At 38.9% G+C, this 18537-nt stretch overlaps 1 protein-coding gene across 1 annotated transcript in view; it reads left to right on the plus strand.

Annotated features, from left to right (window-relative positions):
• SVEP1 (sushi, von Willebrand factor type A, EGF and pentraxin domain containing 1) overlaps positions 1-18537 on the plus strand; it is a 125927-nt gene that overhangs the window by 25902 nt on the left and 81488 nt on the right. Inside the window, exon 4 of the mRNA XM_030467398.1 lies at positions 18150-18308. Coding sequence (XP_030323258.1) covers positions 18150-18308 — 159 coding nt within the window. The remainder of the gene's footprint in view (positions 1-18149; positions 18309-18537) is intronic.

An 18537-nucleotide genomic window follows, 5' to 3' on the forward strand; every position in this document is an offset into this window, starting at 1 on the left:
GATGAAGGGGAAAACCCAGATTCAATTTTGATGTGTGCAGACTACAAAAGTAGAGGTGTAATTGTACATTTGTTTGCAGTACTGAAAAAACTTCTCATACTTCCAACTAAATGTCATCTGGGTCTTTAGAAAATTTTATGTTTTTATGCCAAAACAGGCTCTTTTTTTTGTATTAAGTGCAAAGCTATTTCTGAAATAAATTTGGTGGAAAATGATGCAGAAGTTACCCTTTTCTCCTTATCTCAGAAGTGACTTGTCCTGGCACCTCAAAATGTCATGAAAATAAAGCCTCTGGCCAAATGTGCAATTAGAGGAGAAAAATCAACCATCTGGAGGGCTTGAGGAGCAGAAACTGTGCTCTGAATAGAAATAGACTTGATGTAGAAATAGTCTCCAACTTTCTGAGCCTTAGACTGTCCCTGGGGTGCCTAAGCTCTCCTTTGGCCACAATATAACCCTTGCAGGTGTCCATCACAGTGCAGAAGGCTCCAGCTGTAAATACAGAAACAGATGGGCTTAGCATTTAGTTAAATGACTGCAAAACCTTCACTGTTAAGCCTAGGATTAACAGATAGGAACAGAAGGAATAAAAAGCAGGCCTTCTTACCTTCGTTGAGATTTCACATGGTTTGAGAACATTGTTTTTCAGCTGTGCAATCCTGGGCAAAGTGGTAGTTGTGCTGTACTTGTCTTCCTTAACTGCATGAAACATTCATCAGCTATTTGTCACAGATTTTTGGACCGTTTAGATTCATACCTAAAAGTTTAGGTTCATACCAGTTTAGGTTCATCTTAGCATAGACCTTTGATAAGCCTTTGGTCTTGCAGATATGAGAATACTTTCAGGATTTGGAACTTGCATCATACATACCAGGCACTTTCTGGAATAATTTTGAATCCCTTAATGAAAAGGTTTTTACTGCAACATTCTTTGGTTACCCCCATGGATTAGATTGTGTCATCTTGCTTTCACTACCCTTTCAGGAACACATAACCAGAATGTTTTCATAGAAATGTTCCACACACATTATTCCTAAACTTGTGACAGTCTCATAAATTAAAAGCAGACCTCTTGGCATTTTGTGAGCTATTAAGTAGCTTTTGTCTTGGAGAAGAAAGAAGTTAAAATTCTCAAAAGAGTACAAGAGGGGTAAAATAAGATGGTAGTATACAGCAAAGAGTGTTAATTATTAAAATGAGACGAGAGGTTAAGAGACTTAAATCTTGTTTAAATATTTTGCCTCTAGTGTCTGTCTAAGTCTCCAAAACATCAGCTTTAAATACTTTAGTAATTTCCAGGATGTTGTTTGTGCTGCAATTAACCCATAAACTTTAGACTTAGTGCCTGAGACTGTGAGGTTGTGAATAGGTATTGGGCCTCCTGGCATCACTAAGTTGATCCAAAACTCCTGTCAAAGCTGATTCATTTAGCCAGACTGGAGTGCAGCACTCTTGATGTGACAAAATCAGGCAGTCACTCTGTCTCTGTACTGGGAGTTTGATGGATTGTGTTTGTAACTAGGTCAAACAGATTTGACTCTTAGCTCTCAGAATCAGTTTCCAATTGAACACTGAGTTGAGGAATATTTTAATTTTATTTTTTAATCCTTGTCTTGACATATGATGTGATGTTCACTCAACTTAGGCCAGTGAATATTGCAGTGTTCACTCTGTAAGAATGAGTACTATTCCTTCTAACATTTAAACAGAGTTGTCTACTTCTGTTTCAGTATGAAACAACTATTTTGTGTAAAATGCAGTTCGTATCATTTTGTGGATATTCAAAGGTCATGAATTAATTGCCCTGGGTTTGTTGACTGAGACAAGAAAATGCAGAAGCAAAGGTGCACAAAGGCTCAACAACTGAAAAGGTAATTTTATTCCAGTTTATGACCTAAATGAAGGCTTTCAATGGATATTTACCAAAAGGGCAATATAGATGTTCCTTCCACTACCATCTGTCCATTTGGCTACAACAATCATTAGAGAAAAATGATAGTATTGAGAAGGAGTAAGGTGGCTTTTCTCTTGCCTCTGTTGTTCAGTCCTGCTGCTCTCTGTGCAAAATTGTCTGGCAGGTTCCTCAGATCATTTCACAATCACTTCCAGGGAAGAAGTCTTCTGCAGCTATGCTGTTCTCTTTCTCCTGCTCTTCACATTCTTTCTATTTTCAGCCACAAGGTTTCAGAAGTGCTTCAGACTGGTAAAACTCCAGAAATGGCATCATTTAACAAAAAGAATTTGCTGCAAAAAACAAAACAAAACAAAACCAAAAAACAAAAAAACACCAAAAAAACAAAACCACCAAAAAAACCAGTACAAAAAAAACATGGTGAAAAGGGGGGGAAAGCCCACTAAACTTGGAGCAGAATTAGGTCAAATAGGTTGCAAACATTTTATGACAAACTTAATCTATTTCCCAGGTACTCAGCATCCAGGATGGGTGCAAGCCATTTCGTCTGTTGTCTTGCAAGCAGCCTCATTTTCTTTTGTCACTGTAAAATCTACTGTAGATGTCCCTGTCTTTTTGCCCTGGTACTGTGCTGACTGCATGATGGAGTGACTGGGTCCCTTGAGAACGAGGAAGCAACAACCAGATCCGTTTCATCAAACAGGAAATTGGTTTCTCCTGGTCTTGTTGGTGTTTTGATGAAAACAGAAATGAGGATACTGCACAGAAATTGGACCCTCTGCAGACCAAAACCCTAGGGTTTAATCTGTTACCATGCAAAACAAAGCCAGACCAGCAACTCATACTTCCAATGCAGATGTTTTAGTAGGCTTGGCATCTGAAGGTAGTTTGAGGAGCTGAATTTTTTCTCCCTAGTCTGAAATGTATTAAATACAAAAAGTTTACCTCCACAATTATGGGAAGAATGAATGGATGATGGTGAGGCAAATCAAGGAAGGAGTTTGCATGGCAGATTTGAAAAGGATTAGTTTTACAGAAGTGTGTATAATACAGTTAAGCATATAGTCTAATTATGGTCATGTTGGTTTCTTACAGATTGGACCTGACAGATTTGAAACAAACCCCAATACATTTAAGCATTAAGTTGCAGCTTTTACTTTCTTACAGGTGTGTGCAGCTGCACTTATTTTACATAGAGCTAGTAAGCTATTGTAACAACCTAAGATCTGTCTCTTTCTCCTAACCATAAGACAAATCAAATCTACTAGGGTTTCTTACATAACAGCAAAAAAACCATCCTGAGGATAGGAAAAAAACAAACAAACAAACAAACAAAAAAAACAACAAACAAACAAAAAAAACACACACCAAGGAAAAAAAATAGTAGATTTGTTGCCCAAATAGTTCAAACAAAGGGTGTTCCCTTGTAAATGCCACAGTAAAATACCCATGGAGTTTCCATCTCCTTGTGGCATGTAGTTTGTTTCTTAAACAAGGGCGCCAGAAGCTGAAGTACAAGAACTTTCCTACATTATGACTGTTAATGCTACATGGGATTTTTTTTCACAGCTTTTTGTTTTTACCTTCAACTTCTTTGTCGGTCAGGGCTTTGTGGAATAGCCCAGAATAATAACATTTTTATTATTATTGTCAGGCTTTTTTTCAGCTCCAACTTTTATGGTTTTATGACAGAAAAGTGCTTGCTACATTTTTACTGTGTTCCCCTAGAAAAACTCTTACCTGGAAATACAGGTGATATTAAAAGCTCTGTAGTGATAGAGGCAGGAAGCATCAGTGTTCTGGTGGAACACAGAAACACCTACAGCTGCATGGGCTGGAAATACTCTAAGTCACATTAATTTGAAGGCATATATTTGTATTCTAAGACCAAGGTCTCTGTAAAAATACCTGGAGCTTACGAGGCAAATGTTGGCCTGTTACTGTTTTCTCTTCCTGTCCTTCATTTCACATTTTGCCCATCTTCTCCCCTTAGAGCATCCTATGAAGTCTACACAGGCCTGGGAACGAGTGTGTTAAAGCCTCCTGAATTAATTTTAGCAACATAGGAGACAAGCCCAGTGTGTCTTACAGGAGTGATCATGCATGTGCTCAGTCTGGAGAGTCCAGGCCAGCATGGAAGTGCTCTAGTACCTTTAAATGCATCAACTACTTAGTAGGAGTAAAACACAGAGATAAATACTGCTCTCTTTTATTCCTGAGTGGAAATGAAAAATACAGTGCCTTACAAAATACAGCATCATTTTTAAATCATGTCACATCTGTGAGCACATGTATTCTTCCCAACTGGCCAAAAACACTTCACAAAACTATTCCAGCACTAACACAAGGGTGGTGGTTAAGCCGTGGGACAGGAGTACACAAAGATAGGAACACCTGGTCTTCATTTGTGATTTGATTTCAGTAAGGGGAGCAGCCAAGCTCTGTTCACTTACTGCTTTTTTAGGTGGACCAGTAGCCCAATTTGTGCCCACAGTCCAAGACTATTAGAATGGAGGTAATGTGATCACAAAAAATTGGACTCAGAAGGAGCATACCAGGCTCGCACACTGAGGCACCCTCTGCCAGAATCTCTTTGTAACAGTAGCTGAGGGTTACATTCGTTCCTGCTAAGTGATGCTTCTTTTCTGTACTCCTCCATAATAATGTCTCTCCTAGCCTAGATGCCAGAGGAGTTTGGCCTAGAAGCAGTACTAAGGTTTGCTGTGGCTGCAGGAGCACATTTTGCATGGCCCTCAGTTTCAGCTGACAGATGAGGTCTACTGCTCTGCCAGCCTCCAGGATTCTTGTCTTCTCTCTCTGGATAGCTCTTCACCATCACCAGCAGTTCTTGGCAGCTGTCTTCTTCTTCCCTCACTTCTTTTTAAGTACCTGTGCCTCAAGATGCAGGTGATGGGTAACAGCTGTTACTTTTCTGGTTTTTAACTCACAGCTGAAGCACGGACAAGTATTAAAGGTAACAAGTTCACAGTCTGTAAATGTGATGCTCCACAAAGTTTTCTGTAAAATCTTCAATTTCAGTCCTTGTGATGTTGGAGATTGATTTATTCTCACTGCTTTTAAGGTCATTTCTGGGAGGCCTCCTACATTGAAATAGAAAGTGCAGTGCCTCATATTCCTACATCAGGGGGGCACTTTATAATCTGTCACATACATCCTTCACTGGTTCACACTCTGCAAGAGTGCAAGAAATTAGCCAAGAACTTGGCACCAGCTCAGGAAGAACTGTGATATTCTTAGACAGCATTAATTATCTTGTGAACCGAGCTAATTGCAATTGAATGCTGTGTAGGAATAGATTTTCTAGCTAAAAATCTATTGAGTTAATACATGTAAGTCTAAGGTCCACTAGGCAGTTATTTAATAATTGTTGCTGCTTACCTCTTTCAAGTTGCAGTTAAGAATGTTCTCTCCTTATTCTCCATTAGTGCAGGTGTAGATGGCTTTGTTTATGGTAAAAGAACACAGAAAAAAGGTATGCATGTAGAGAAGAGGGTAGGACTGACAGGATAGTAGACCATTTTCCTCCTTGATGTACCAAGGATCTTGCTATTCTTTAGGAAGAGAACAAGTGATTCTGCTACTTGAACACACTTGGTCAATAATGATACCAAGAAGGAGCCTTATGAACACATATAACTCACCAGCCATGGATTCCTAGTTTATGGGAGAACACCTGCATTGCAGGTTAGGTCTTTGCAGAGAGGCCAACAGATTGAGACAAGTTTAGTTCTGTGTACTGGAGAATGAAAACGTGTTTTTCAGGAATGTTGTAAAGGAATTTCTTCACAGAAGGAAGTTTTACTAGGTGGAGGAATAAGGCTGTGTACTTAGTTGTGGTACTGCAACATATATATATTTTTTTTTTATCTTTAACTTTGTTTACCATAGATTTAAGGTAGTAAAGTTCACTTTGTTGGCAGGCACAAAAACATATTGCTGCAGTTAGAAAAATCTAAGGTCACTTTTTTGCTTCCAGCTGACATTGCTTTTGCAATGTTAAGATCCATCCTTAAGGACTTCCTTTATGTCTTGCAAGGAAGTGAGAGGCGAGAAGGGTAAAGGAAGATGTGGGAAAGGAACTGAGAAACTGTTACTTCTTCAAATGTTTCTTGAGCAAGCATCTGCTACTAGTGAGCATAGTGACTAAGCTATTTTCTCAGTTCTTTTGCTTACCTTCAATGAGACTATATTGATCTATGTATCTAGGTAATTTTAAAAGAATTCAGAAGATCCTCTTTATGTTCATGAGAATCTTGAATGAGAAATGAAGAACAAGATTTATAGCGTTTTTCACAGCAAATCACGAATACCAGTAGTGATTTTAGGAATTAAGTAGAAACTGTGACACTGAGATCACCACAGTTTACTGACCTCTGCACAGGGATAGCTGGGCTAGTTTCACAATATGTAAAAGAATAATTGGCAAACCCATCACTTTTTATTGTCTGATTACTGGCCTGAGCCACTGCATGTGCTTCAGCCCTCTTAATTTAACCAAAAGCTGTCTGACTCTCACCCTGGGGTTCTAAGTAAACAAACATGGAAATAGTGACATATGTTCTCCATCTGCACAGTCATGTGCTATATCTTCAGTGCTCAGAAATGTTACTTAATAGTAGTATAATCACTATTGTTGAAAAGCTTGTTTAATGATAAAAATAAAGGATGTGGAGAAGAGGCCAAGTTTGGCACCTAATGCAGTAGTGGCAGTTTATTGAGGATCTGGCAGAAATGGCTTCACTTTCCTGTTTATAATAGCTTTTACTTGCTGCATTCCTCATCTGTGAATCAGCAGCTGGAACTACTCTGATCTGCAGAGAAAGAAGGCAGAAATTTTTCTTTTTTTTTCTTATTTTTTTCCCTTTCTAATCATATGTACCAACAGCTGATGGGAGCGGGTGTCGGAGACAGCAGCAGAAAGGTAGCATTTCACATTAGACTCATAAAATAATTCAGGACTGTAAAGGGTTTTGTTAATATTTTACTGGATAGAAAATTAATGGTTTTTCCCTGGAGAAAATATAAGCATGTAGAGTTTCTGGCTCCTTGTGGATTCTTCATGTAGCTTGCTTCTCTCAGGAAAGCCACTTGACCAGTGAGTTTAGTTATGCTCTTAAGTCCGAGGAATCATTGAACATGAGTAGGTGAACACAATGGAAATGCAACATGAACCAGCAGTCATGTTCTTCACTGCACAAACCTATCAGTTCTGTGAAGCTTGGGATGCATGCTTTGTGGAATTCCAAACCCCAGTCACTTCCTTGAGTTAAAAGTACTTTTGAGGAGTAGCAGGAGAAAGTAATCTGTTGACTTAGCCTTTTAACATGAGACTTCCGTGCTCAGAAAGTATAGGCTGCAGTCTAAGTTGTGGGGATTTCAGCATGTCCCAAGAAATATACTCTGCTCCCAAGGTAGTGGGCTAGATTCTCCCTTCTGTCCAGCTTTGTCTGGTTTTACCACATCAGTAATTGCTACTGAGCCAATTTTCCTTCCCCAGCCCAAGCTGAAACTCCTCTCTTTCCATATAGTCCTTCCTTCCAGTTGTAGACTAAGGAGGACCATTCCTTGCTTTCCAGTGTGTGCTTCTAGCTCATGTGGAGTTTAACCAAGCGGCATGGAGCTTTTTCACTCTTGTGAGTGCATGGAGCTTTTTTCACTCTAGCTGCCATCACTTGGGATTTGGTCTAGGGATACTTTTGCCTTTGAGCATCTAGTAGTGTCTTATTAGCACATCCTGCTAGGGAGGTGGTAGATTGATGGCTCTGTTGGTACAATGAAGAGTAATAAAAAAGTAAGCAAAGGCATGGAGTGGATTTGCTTCCTATGTCTGACTTGGGTCTCCCTCTGCAAATGCATCCTTTTCTTGGCCCTCCCTTTTCCTTCTTGACCCAGAACCTTTTCTGTCAGTTGAAACGAAGAGCAAAATTTGATACATGGTACAATGGCTGGAGATAGAGATATTGAGTGTTCAGCCTTTATACAAGACACATACTAGATCTCTGAAACTAGTTTCACTCTTCTATACATAGTGCAAATTAAACTACTTCATACTGCCTGCATTTTTTTTGACAGTTTTTGAAAGCAAAAATATAACTTGAAGGCAAGTATATTAAAATGGAAAATACATGCAACTAGGAGAGGATGGTGGTGTTCCTTTTCAGTGTTTATGTATTTAAATAGCAGGAAGATATCCAGTGATCCAGGGCTCTTAGAGCAGTGCTATTTAGAGTATCATGTGCTGTCACATCAGCAGTGATCAAGGTTTACTGAGGAATGTGTGTCTGTGATTATAGTGAAGACAATGTCCAGAAGAAGTATTTCTGCTCTAAGGAAAGCATTTTCAGAATTTATTTCATTTGGCTTTCTAAGTAAGGGTCTGATTGCATGTGAAGTTTTGGACACAAAACCTTTACTAGCAAAGAACTTCATAAATAATCTCTATTTGTGTGGCAAACTTTACATAATTAACTAAGTTAATTTCCTTGAAAGACTTCTTTGTAATATCAGAATTTTTTGCACACTTTCATCATAATGTGTTGTAGAAATATGCAAGGGCATGAGGACATAGATCAGTAACCAAATCAAAAGTGCTGTTGAGCACTTTTTATCGATAACTAATAGACATGCTTATGTTTGCTTTGGATAATGCCCTCTAAATATATCATGAAGATTTGTTGTTTATGCAAGCAGCAAACCTACTTTCTAAAATACCACTGAGATTTAAACCAAAAGAGCTTCCATTTAATACATGAATTCCATTTCTGTGTGCACAAATTGCTCAAGTTGCAGGGATAAGTCATGTAAATTTTTAACTTAAATGAAACATGAGTAAGCTTCTTTTTAAGTTACATACCTGGTTCATGGAATCAGGATTATCTCTTTTAATTCTCAAGTAAGCTATGCATGTCTCAAAGCCATGCATTGAGACAAAGAGGGAAGTTACCCTCTTTAGAAGTAAGTAGTCACTATTTTTATGATTGTAAAACTTTTAAAATACTTTTTAAAGCTCTGTTTCCTTGCAGTGCACCTTTGATTTAAGTATGAACCTGTTTAAGACACATGCCATGTTTTTAACTTTAAATAGTTGACCTGCTTTTTAAAAAATATTTAAAAGTAGGAATAATTGGATTTTCTGAGTATTCTCAGTACTGCTGCTGTTAGCAAGGAGGATATTTTGCACTCAGAATCATTTCTTTAGAGTAATCCTATCTAAATTCACTGGCCACAAGCCTACCCAGAGATGCTCAGCAGAGTTGTGGCTCACAGCCAGACCTCCCTGTGGAAGAAGGTCCTGGAAGGTGTCCTAACTTTTACAGGCTATGGTAGATCTCAGGCTTATATTTTTCAGCAGGAAGACTGTTCCACACACCCTGTATAAGCTTGGGGTACTGAGATGGGATGTTCACCAAAGGGACTGCATCTCCCTCCAAGAAACTTTCCGGTTCTTCTGCCTCATGGGAGAGTATCCAAGATTGTAATTTTTGTTCATGATAATTTTTACCACAAACAAATTATTTCTGCTGTAAGTTTGTTATGACTGTTTGAAGTGCTTAAAGATCTAGAGCTAGATCATCTCTTAAGTGTCATCCTAAATACTGCAGCCTACTCAGCAGAGGAATATTGCATTTTTGGTGTGTGTAAATTCAGTAAAGGTTTGAGTGAGCCTCTCCCTGTATATCATGTATAAAGCAGCTCAACTTCTGACTTATTTCAGAAGTCTGCTCTCCCCAGTGGCAGGAAATCTGTAAATCTAATAGATAGCTAGAACGAAATACATGAAATATGAACAGAGAAGGCATCTAGCTTCTTAAATTGCCAGTTTTGTTGCTGTGAGAAGGGTGCTTAAGGAATACTGACAAAGAGCAGATAGATGAGCAGGTTCAATGCTGTCTGAAATTAATGCAGAGCACATGCTGGAGATAACAGGAGATATTAGAGTTGGATAATATGCTGGGACTTAACAGAAATCCTTCCCTTATCCTTACACTTAAAGGCAAGCTCAAGGTTTTCTCTTGCAGTCTTTATACAAGTCGTACATATCAAGTGTTTAACTAAAGCTGCTTCCTTGCATATTTCCTGTAATCCTAGCATGCTTCTAGATCATGATTTTATAATGACACCATACATGTTACAAACTGAAGAAAGGTGGATTACAGTATCTGCCAAAGCTTTGGATTTTTTTCTACTCAGCTTTCCAAAGGCATTTCATGGGCACAAAGTGCCTGTTCTGAAAAACCTACTAAAAATCCACTTTCCTCAATAACTTCAATATGACAATAAAAGCTGTAATTTCTGGAAGCAGTCTCTACAGTAGATACCCAGGGTGTAGAACTTCTTTGAGAAGCAGGCATAAAGTTCTATGTGTGCAGATACAGTGAAGTACTTTTCAGAGTCCAAGCTGAGCATTTCTTGGCTTGTAAACACCAGGAGAAACCCACAACTGTGGTTCATTGTTTAATTTAGTAGAATAGGCTTGAAACTTACAGAATCCTGGGGCACATTGGTGCCCCACATTCGCAGAATACAATAGTTTCAGAAAGAGCCAAGAGATATCACTGTGAAATATATAGTCAGGGAAGGGGACTAGGGAGAATCATGCAGCTGTGGCTTCCATCCATGTGCCTCCCATGTTATTCACGTTCTTCCTTTCAGAGGCCACTCACAAGAGAACTGTGCAGCACCAGCAGAATGGTTTTTGGAGGCAGGAGGGAGAGTTGGGCAGCTCTGTATAGTAATACTGCAAGATATGTCAAAGTCTTATTTTATCCTTGTAAAGCATATTTTATTTGGCAGGCAATTGTCACTGGAAATACATAACAGCCCTTTGTTCCATCTAGCCCTTAGGAAAATCTTATCATGTAGCACCTTGTCAAGGTGAGAGATGCATATATATTGGGGGTGGAGGGGTGTAGTTTCATGAAATGGCTGGAGTTGGAAGGGACCTTAGAGATCATCTACTTCCAACCCACCTACCATGGGCAGAAGCAGCTACCACTGAATCAGACTGCTCAAGGCCCCATCCAACCTGGTCATGAACACTTCCAGGGAAGGGGCAGTCATAGCTTCCCTAGGCAGCCTGTGCCAGTGTCTTACCACCCACATAGTGAAGAATTTCTTCTTAAAATATTATGTAAATCTGCCCTCTTCAAGTTTTAAACCATTTCCCCTTGTCCTATCACTACACACCCATGTAAAAAGCCCTGCCCCAGCTTTCTTGTAGGCCCCTTCAGATACTGGAAAGCTGCTATAAGGTCATCTCAGAGCCTCCTCTTCTCCAGGCTGAACAACCCCAACTTCCTCAGCCTGGCTTCATAGGGGAAGTGCTCCAGCCCTCTGATCATTTTAGTGTCTCTCCTCTGGAAACATTCCAGGAGCTCTATGTCCTTCCTATTCTGGGGACTCCAGAACTGGACACAGTACTCCAGGTGGGGTCTCACAAGAGCAGAGTAGAGGGGGAGAATCACCTCCCTTGAAGCTGCCAGGATAGAAAGATGTGGCACACATCAATGTACTCTAACTTCTTTGTACTTCCTTCCCTGTGAAAGTTTTTACTTCTATTTAGTAAAATAATTAAGCTTTATAGTCAGATCCATTCATAGTGGTTTATTTTGAAACATGACTAATGGCAAATACAGCTACCAGAATACTTGTTTACCGCAATCCTTGTTTTGCACACACAAAGGTCACGGTGACATATTTTCTAATTTTCTTCTTTTTTTTTTTCTGTTGCCAAGGTACAGGAATTTTAGATAAAGTAAAGTAGTGGGAGTGTAGCTCACACCCTCAAGCTCTAGTTATCTTCCTAAGGTATAGATGTGAATTAATTTGAGGTTTTGCTTGTCCTGATGTTGTGGACTATAATTTGAAGTAGTTCTGGGGACATACGGGATATTACATACATAACTCCCAACAAATGAAGAAAACTACAGTATTGCATATCCCAAGTCAAAGATCCACATAACCAATAGTCTCCTGTCCATATGTGTTCAATCATAAAAATACGAGGAAACAGGAAAATAATTTCAAACAAATAAGTAATCATTATTGTCTGGAGATACTGAGAGCTATATATTGCATCATTTTTAGTAGACACCAACAAATCAAAATAAAGTTATTCATGGTGTATACTCTCATTCTGGGACAGATTCATCATATTAAATGCATGTTCATGTAATCAGTGGCATAAAAATAATTACAGAAGCATAAAAACCAGTTTGATTAAATGGAAAACTAGGCTTTCTTTCCTCATTTAAGAATTTGGGAGGCTGAGTTCTAAAGTCTAATTATGTATTTGGGATTTGCATTAACTTGTCATTTCATTTAAGCCTTACACATATTGGGGAAAAAAAAAGAATTACAGACTATAGTGATCACAGTAGCAATATACAAACAGAGCTCAGGTTTATGCAGGACAGATCAGGATATTGCCTAGCTGTTTTCTGATATATCCTACAAAAGATAAACCCTTAATCAGATGCTTCATTAGCATCAAGCATGGAAAAAACAGCTCATGCCAAGGATTACTTAATAAATGTAGTTAATGGGAGAAATTATACATTGAAGAAAATACAAAATCCCTCAAATTAATCTTTGAAATACATGGAGTTTTACTCTGCTCTCTCTTCCACTGGGATAAGTGGAACATAATTCCATTTCAGTGACTTAAAAACACTAGTGTGGATGGAGAGGGAATTGAGCTTGCCTGGTCTCCCAGGGTTTTAAAAGATTTACATTTTTAAGGTGGAATTGTTTATCTCTAAAATTCATGCCGGTACATTAAGAGGAAAAATCATGACCCTCTGTCAAAGAGCAGAACCTTTTGACACATGGTCTCTGCCTGTTTACATGCTCACTGTCACTGCCATTGTGTGAGCTCAGTACTGGTTGGCTTAACTGTGCCACTGGCTGTAGGATTTGCAATTTAAAACAAACTGGATAATACATTTTAATACATTTGGTGAATCTTGGAAATGTACCTTGTTTTATGTTATTTATTGGTTTTACAATGTTAAATTCTTCCTGCTTGCATATGGCCATATCAAATTTGTCATTATTATAGACAGGCAGACAAGAATAATTCCTAGGAATTTGAAAGTCTCTCCTTTGATTTTTTGGTCAGCTTCCCTAACTTCCATGTCCACTGCTTAATGTCAAGCAGACTTCACATATAATTATGCTGTCTGTACATATACCTTGACTGAAATGTTTTTATGCCTGGCCTGTCTGTCTGTTTCTAGTAAACGTGACATATTTCCTCTCCAGTGATTTTTATAAATGACTTAATTTTTTTATAGATAAATGAGTAAGAAAGTGCATTCCATTGGTGGACTAAGAAGTCATGAGTCATCAAGTCCTGTTGTGTTAACAACAGAAGAGACATGATATTTTCTCTTACATTGTTTCAGTTCATAGTTTATACCCTAAGAAAGCGTAACTGTGGGGGGAAATTATTACATAGGCATGTTCCATAGCATTCTACTGCAGAAATTGGCTGCTCCTGGATTTGATGGGTCCACATTTTGCTGGGTATAAGACTTGCTGGCTGATGGTGCACAAAGAATTGTAGTGAAAATAGAGTTAAAGCCATCTGGTGGCCGATCACAAGTGATGTTGCCCAGTGCTCAGTGTTGCGGCCACTTCTCTTTAGTATCTGCATCAGTGATTGGAATGAGAGAATCAAGTACCCCTTCAGTAAGTTTATAGGTGACACTAAGTTAAGCAGCAGTTTTCATTTGCCTGAGGGGTAGGAAGGCTCCACAGAGAGCCCTGAGCAGGCTGGATCAATGGGTCAAGGCCAATTGTATGAGGAGCAACAAGACTGAGTGCTGCGTCCTTCACTTGGGTCACAACAACCCCAGACGATGCTACACGACTGGGGAGGAGTGGGTAGAAATCTTCTCAGAGGAAAAGGACTGGGGATGTTGGTCAACAGTTTGCTCAATATGAGCCAGCAATGTGACAAGATGGCCAAAAAGGCCAACAGCATCCTGGCTGGTGTCAGGAGTAGTGTTGCCAGCAGGAGCAGGGCAGTGATTGTGCCCCTGTACTCAGCACTGCTGAGGCCACACCTGACTGACTACCAGAGGAGACTCAGATGCTGGAGCAAGTTCAGAAAAAAGGCAAGGAATCTGGTGAAAAGTCTGGAGAACAAATCTGAGGGAACTGGGGTTGTTTAGTCTGGAGGAAAGGAGGCTGAGGGGAGACCTTGTTGCTCTCTACAATTACTTGAAAGGAGGTTATAGTGAGGTGTGTGTTGAACTCTTCTCTCAAGTAACAAGCGATAGAACAAAGATGAAATGGTCTGAAGTTGTGCCAGGGGAGGTTTTGATTGCACTGAAAGGGTTGCCAAGCACTGGAACAGACTTTCCAGGGGAGTGATGGAGTCACCATCCCTGGAGTTATTTAGAAGATGTGTGGATGTGGTGCTAAGAAACACAGTTTAGTGGTGGATTTGGCAGTGATAGGTTATGGGTTGGCCTTTATGATCTTTAAGGTCTTTTCCATCTGAAACAATTTTATGACTCTGTGTATTATTTCATTCCCATTTCATATCAGAAGCTTATTGCTCTCTCATTACCATGGACAAAAGAATCTGAATATGAATCATTGGTGAGTATCTACCATTTTATGAGAGCAGGTTGTTGTCGATGACAGCTTCAGTGTGAGCCATCTTTGTGTGCTTGCACAGTATGAGGCTGGTGCTTGCTTGACACTAATCCCTACTTCCAGATCTTTTCATTCCTGTGACAAAGAGGTAATCCTCTGGTGTAACTCAGTATTCACAATTTTGATCTCAATAGGAGAATTACATTTTTTAAAAAAGGAATTCCTTGCTTCTCCCGATGCTTCTGGGCAAAGAACATGCTTCACATACAGGCGGTAGTTAAATCCTTTGTTGAGAAGATCATACGTGCAAATGTGCACATAAGTGTTCTCTTTTTTTAAAGGCTGATACTGTTAAAATTGTTTTCCCATTTTGAAAGCCTTGCCTTTTTAGTTGTCCTTGACAGTGACAGACTGATGGTTATTTACACTAGGGTTCATTCAGAAACTATTTTAAGCCTTTTTATACCATGGCATTGGCAAGGGGAAGCAAGCCTTGTAAAAAATTGAATTGTTTTAACAGATTGGCACTCAAGAAGATCATTGCTCACTGCAGTCATTTTTTGGTAGGTATAGAAGGCACATCAGTTAATGCAGACTGGTGCCTGGAATGCAATGAAAATTTGGCACTGCTTTATTCTTGGAAGAGACCCCAGAAAGACACCTGTATCATCATTCATGATTGGAGCCATGGGTGCTCCTCAAATGTGCTTGCTCCCCAAGTTGTTTCTTGGATCTGAATGCATCACTGTGTGTAAACTTGGGCCATGCTGTAGTGCTGTATGGAGCAGGATGGGATGGGGGATGGGTCTTCAGTGCATCTAGGTTAGGTATTGACAATCTGTTGACACTACAGCAGGTGGCCAAAACTTCCACAGCTGATGTTGGGTGATTTTAACATATTTTGTGGCTGGGATAACCTCTGTGGCCATTACTGAAACACACAGAGGTCAGCATGTATATGCTCCCTTGTTAAAACGTTTCTTGACATCAGACATTAGACTCAGATGATCTCACACACTGGGAAATAAATACGTAACCAAGTGTTATTTTGTGGGAAATTTTTAGTATGGCTTGCCTGGAGTTTCATGGCTGAATACATCAAGGGGAAATGGGGGGTCAATGAGAAGTTCAGGGACTCAGGATTGGACAAAATTCTACATCAAAAGCCAAGATAGGATGTAGTTTGACTATTTAGAAAGGCAATTAGAAGCATTTGAAGCATACAAAAATAATCAGGACATTTGGGTGAATTTGTCTTTCCCAGAAGAGACATTAATAACCATTTTAACAATATTGTTTACCTCCTGCTACTTAAGTGGAAAGAGAAAATTGTAATGTAGTTTCAGAATGAACTATTTTTGTCAAAGCCAGACTGTTTCAAAGCCCTAAGCAAATAACTGGATTTGTTAAAAATTTCCACGTCAATGGGTGATTATTTTATCCCGTAGTTCTCAAAAAAAAAAAAAAAGAGCTGCTGCTGCGTCTTCCAAGATGAGATTGCAAGCAAGAAAGAAGTTAGGTTGGGATTTTGATTTTTTTTGGTTTTTTAAAAAAATCACTTACTTTATATTGAATTTTATATGTGACATATGGAGCAGAAGAGACAAATTTACTATCACTGGCACCTGAAGGGCATCTTTGTCATTAATCAGGTCCTCTGTGATGCTTAACTTTCACTCTTTCCTGTATCCTTTTGGATGCACTTCATCACTGTGTGCTGGAGACTAATTTTAACAGGTGTGCATAGAAATTTCCACAGTTTGGCAGAGTTAAGTATTTCAGAGATTTCAGAGTAATACCTCTGATACTTAGCCAATTTGTAGTGATTATCTGAAGCCTGAGAGAATATTTCAGTGTCCTAATGTTGAAAGAGGGGATTTCTGCACAGAAGAGAGGAAAGAAGCAGCCAACCATCCAAGATAAATGTATTGGACAGGAGTGCATGAACTATAGGAAATGGATTTTTTTGCAAATGCTTTTCAGAAACTCACAAAAAATGAAAAATTCTAATTCTGATTTTTATTTTAATTCTAATTTAATTTTAGTTCTAATTCTAACTCTGATTCAGCTCTAATTCCAATTGGATTTTTCTGCCTTTTTCATTCCTGAAATGCTTTGATTTGTACTTATATCCTTTACTGCTTAGATATTTTAATGGTGTTTTTAAAAGCGTCTTTAAAAGACATTTTAAAATGAAATTTAAAATTAATTTTTCAGCACTCAAAAAACTTCTAGCCTTATCTAAAGGCTAAAGTTAAATCCTTAACTGCTGGCCACTTGGTTGCTTTATTATAAATCAAACTACAAGTTTTTCTGAAAAGGAAACAAAAAAAATGCTATCTCTGAAAGCTATTGAGAGGTCTGTGTTCCTTCTGGGAAAAAGTAGTGCTAACTGTTCATATTAGTTGCTTCTTTAAAGTATAACCCATAAAATTTGACTTAAAAAAGTAATTTCTCCATGGCAAGTAAGGAAAAAATGAGTTGGCATTTTACTGGTTTTGGGTTTTTGGGGGGAGGGTGGTTTATTTGTATTTTTTTCCTGTTGCCTGGAGAACAACAAGTTGTTTTCATTAATAAGACAAGAGTCAGAGTACTTAAGACCTAACTTACAAACCAAAGCTGGTTCAGTATCTACCAAAGACTGATACTGCCAGGAAATATAACTGGAGAGATTTGCTCCAGAAGCAGAGTGTACCTGATGATATAAGGGGTGAAGCACTTAAGGGTGTTTATGATTGTATAATTCTATATGCTATGCAGAGCTACATCAGATGGAACAGACTTGCCCTAGTTTGGGTCTTTTTCTGGGTGGAGGATTAGACTCAATGATCTTCAGAGGTCCCTTCCAACCTTCCAACCCCTGACATTCTGTGATTCTGTGATTCTGTGTCTGTACTGAGTGTAGGAACTGGGTCTCTGAGTTATCTGACTGATCTGAAGTTCTCATCTGAGAGGTGCCTTTTCCCTATGCATTTTCCCTTCTTGTGATTTCCTGAATCTCTTTAAGGCTTGGCCATGTAGATGCACAGACTTTAAAATATTGAAAGGTATACTAATGAGTGCAAAGGCTCCAGTGAGCAGTTGTTTTGATTGATTGATTCATTGCTGTGGTTTATACATTTTAGGAAGTATAGTGTGTAGATTGTATATAATCATAATGTGTGAATCAGGGTCAGGGATTTTGCTAGCTCTGTTAACTTGTTAATAAGAATCTGTATGCATTAAATAATGGTGTGCTTTGAATGGCAAGGTTTTTGTCTGAGCTAATTTTTTACACCTCTAAATCAAGAATGCCATTGTGAGGTCAGTATAGCTTTTATCACTGAAAATCTGGTGTCTCCTTGGCTTCTTTTCAAGAAGATTAATCAGGAACTTAGTATCAGTCCCCAGGCATTCACTGGAGAGATCTCCACCAAGTTCAGTGTGCTTTAGTTCACTCCTTTAAGAAATCTGCAGAAGTGTAAGTGGAGAATGCTTCTGCCCTAAGTGACACTGGATGTATTAGGTTCCAAATATGTTAAAAATCTCATGAAACACACCAGAAAAAATATTCTATCTGCAAAAGGTGGATATGCTAAACTCTTATGTCATGTTACTTTTTGCTCAACAGCTTGTCCACCAGGAACATACAAGCCTGAGGGTTCACCAGGTGGAATCAGCACTTGCATCTCATGTCCTGATGAGAATCATACTTCTCCTCCAGGAAGTACCAGCATTGAGGATTGTACGTGCCGGGAGGGGTATCATGCTATAGGACAAACCTGTGAAGGTAAGTGCTTCCATCCTGGAACAGAATACCCTTGGAATGCACGATATAGTGCTCGGACAACTATTTGCACTATTGAGGACATGTCAAATTGCATGCAAGATTGTCTGTGTCATTCCAAAACAACAAAAGCACCAAGATGCAAGTCAAGTTGGAAATGAAAAAAGTTGTTTTCTTTCGATAGCCTACTGCACTCCAGCTGTCATTGTAACTCTGTTGTGATTATTTCATA

Source organism: Calypte anna, chromosome Z (genome assembly GCF_003957555.1).
Source record: "Calypte anna isolate BGI_N300 chromosome Z, bCalAnn1_v1.p, whole genome shotgun sequence".
Classification (NCBI taxonomy): domain Eukaryota; kingdom Metazoa; phylum Chordata; class Aves; order Apodiformes; family Trochilidae; genus Calypte; species Calypte anna.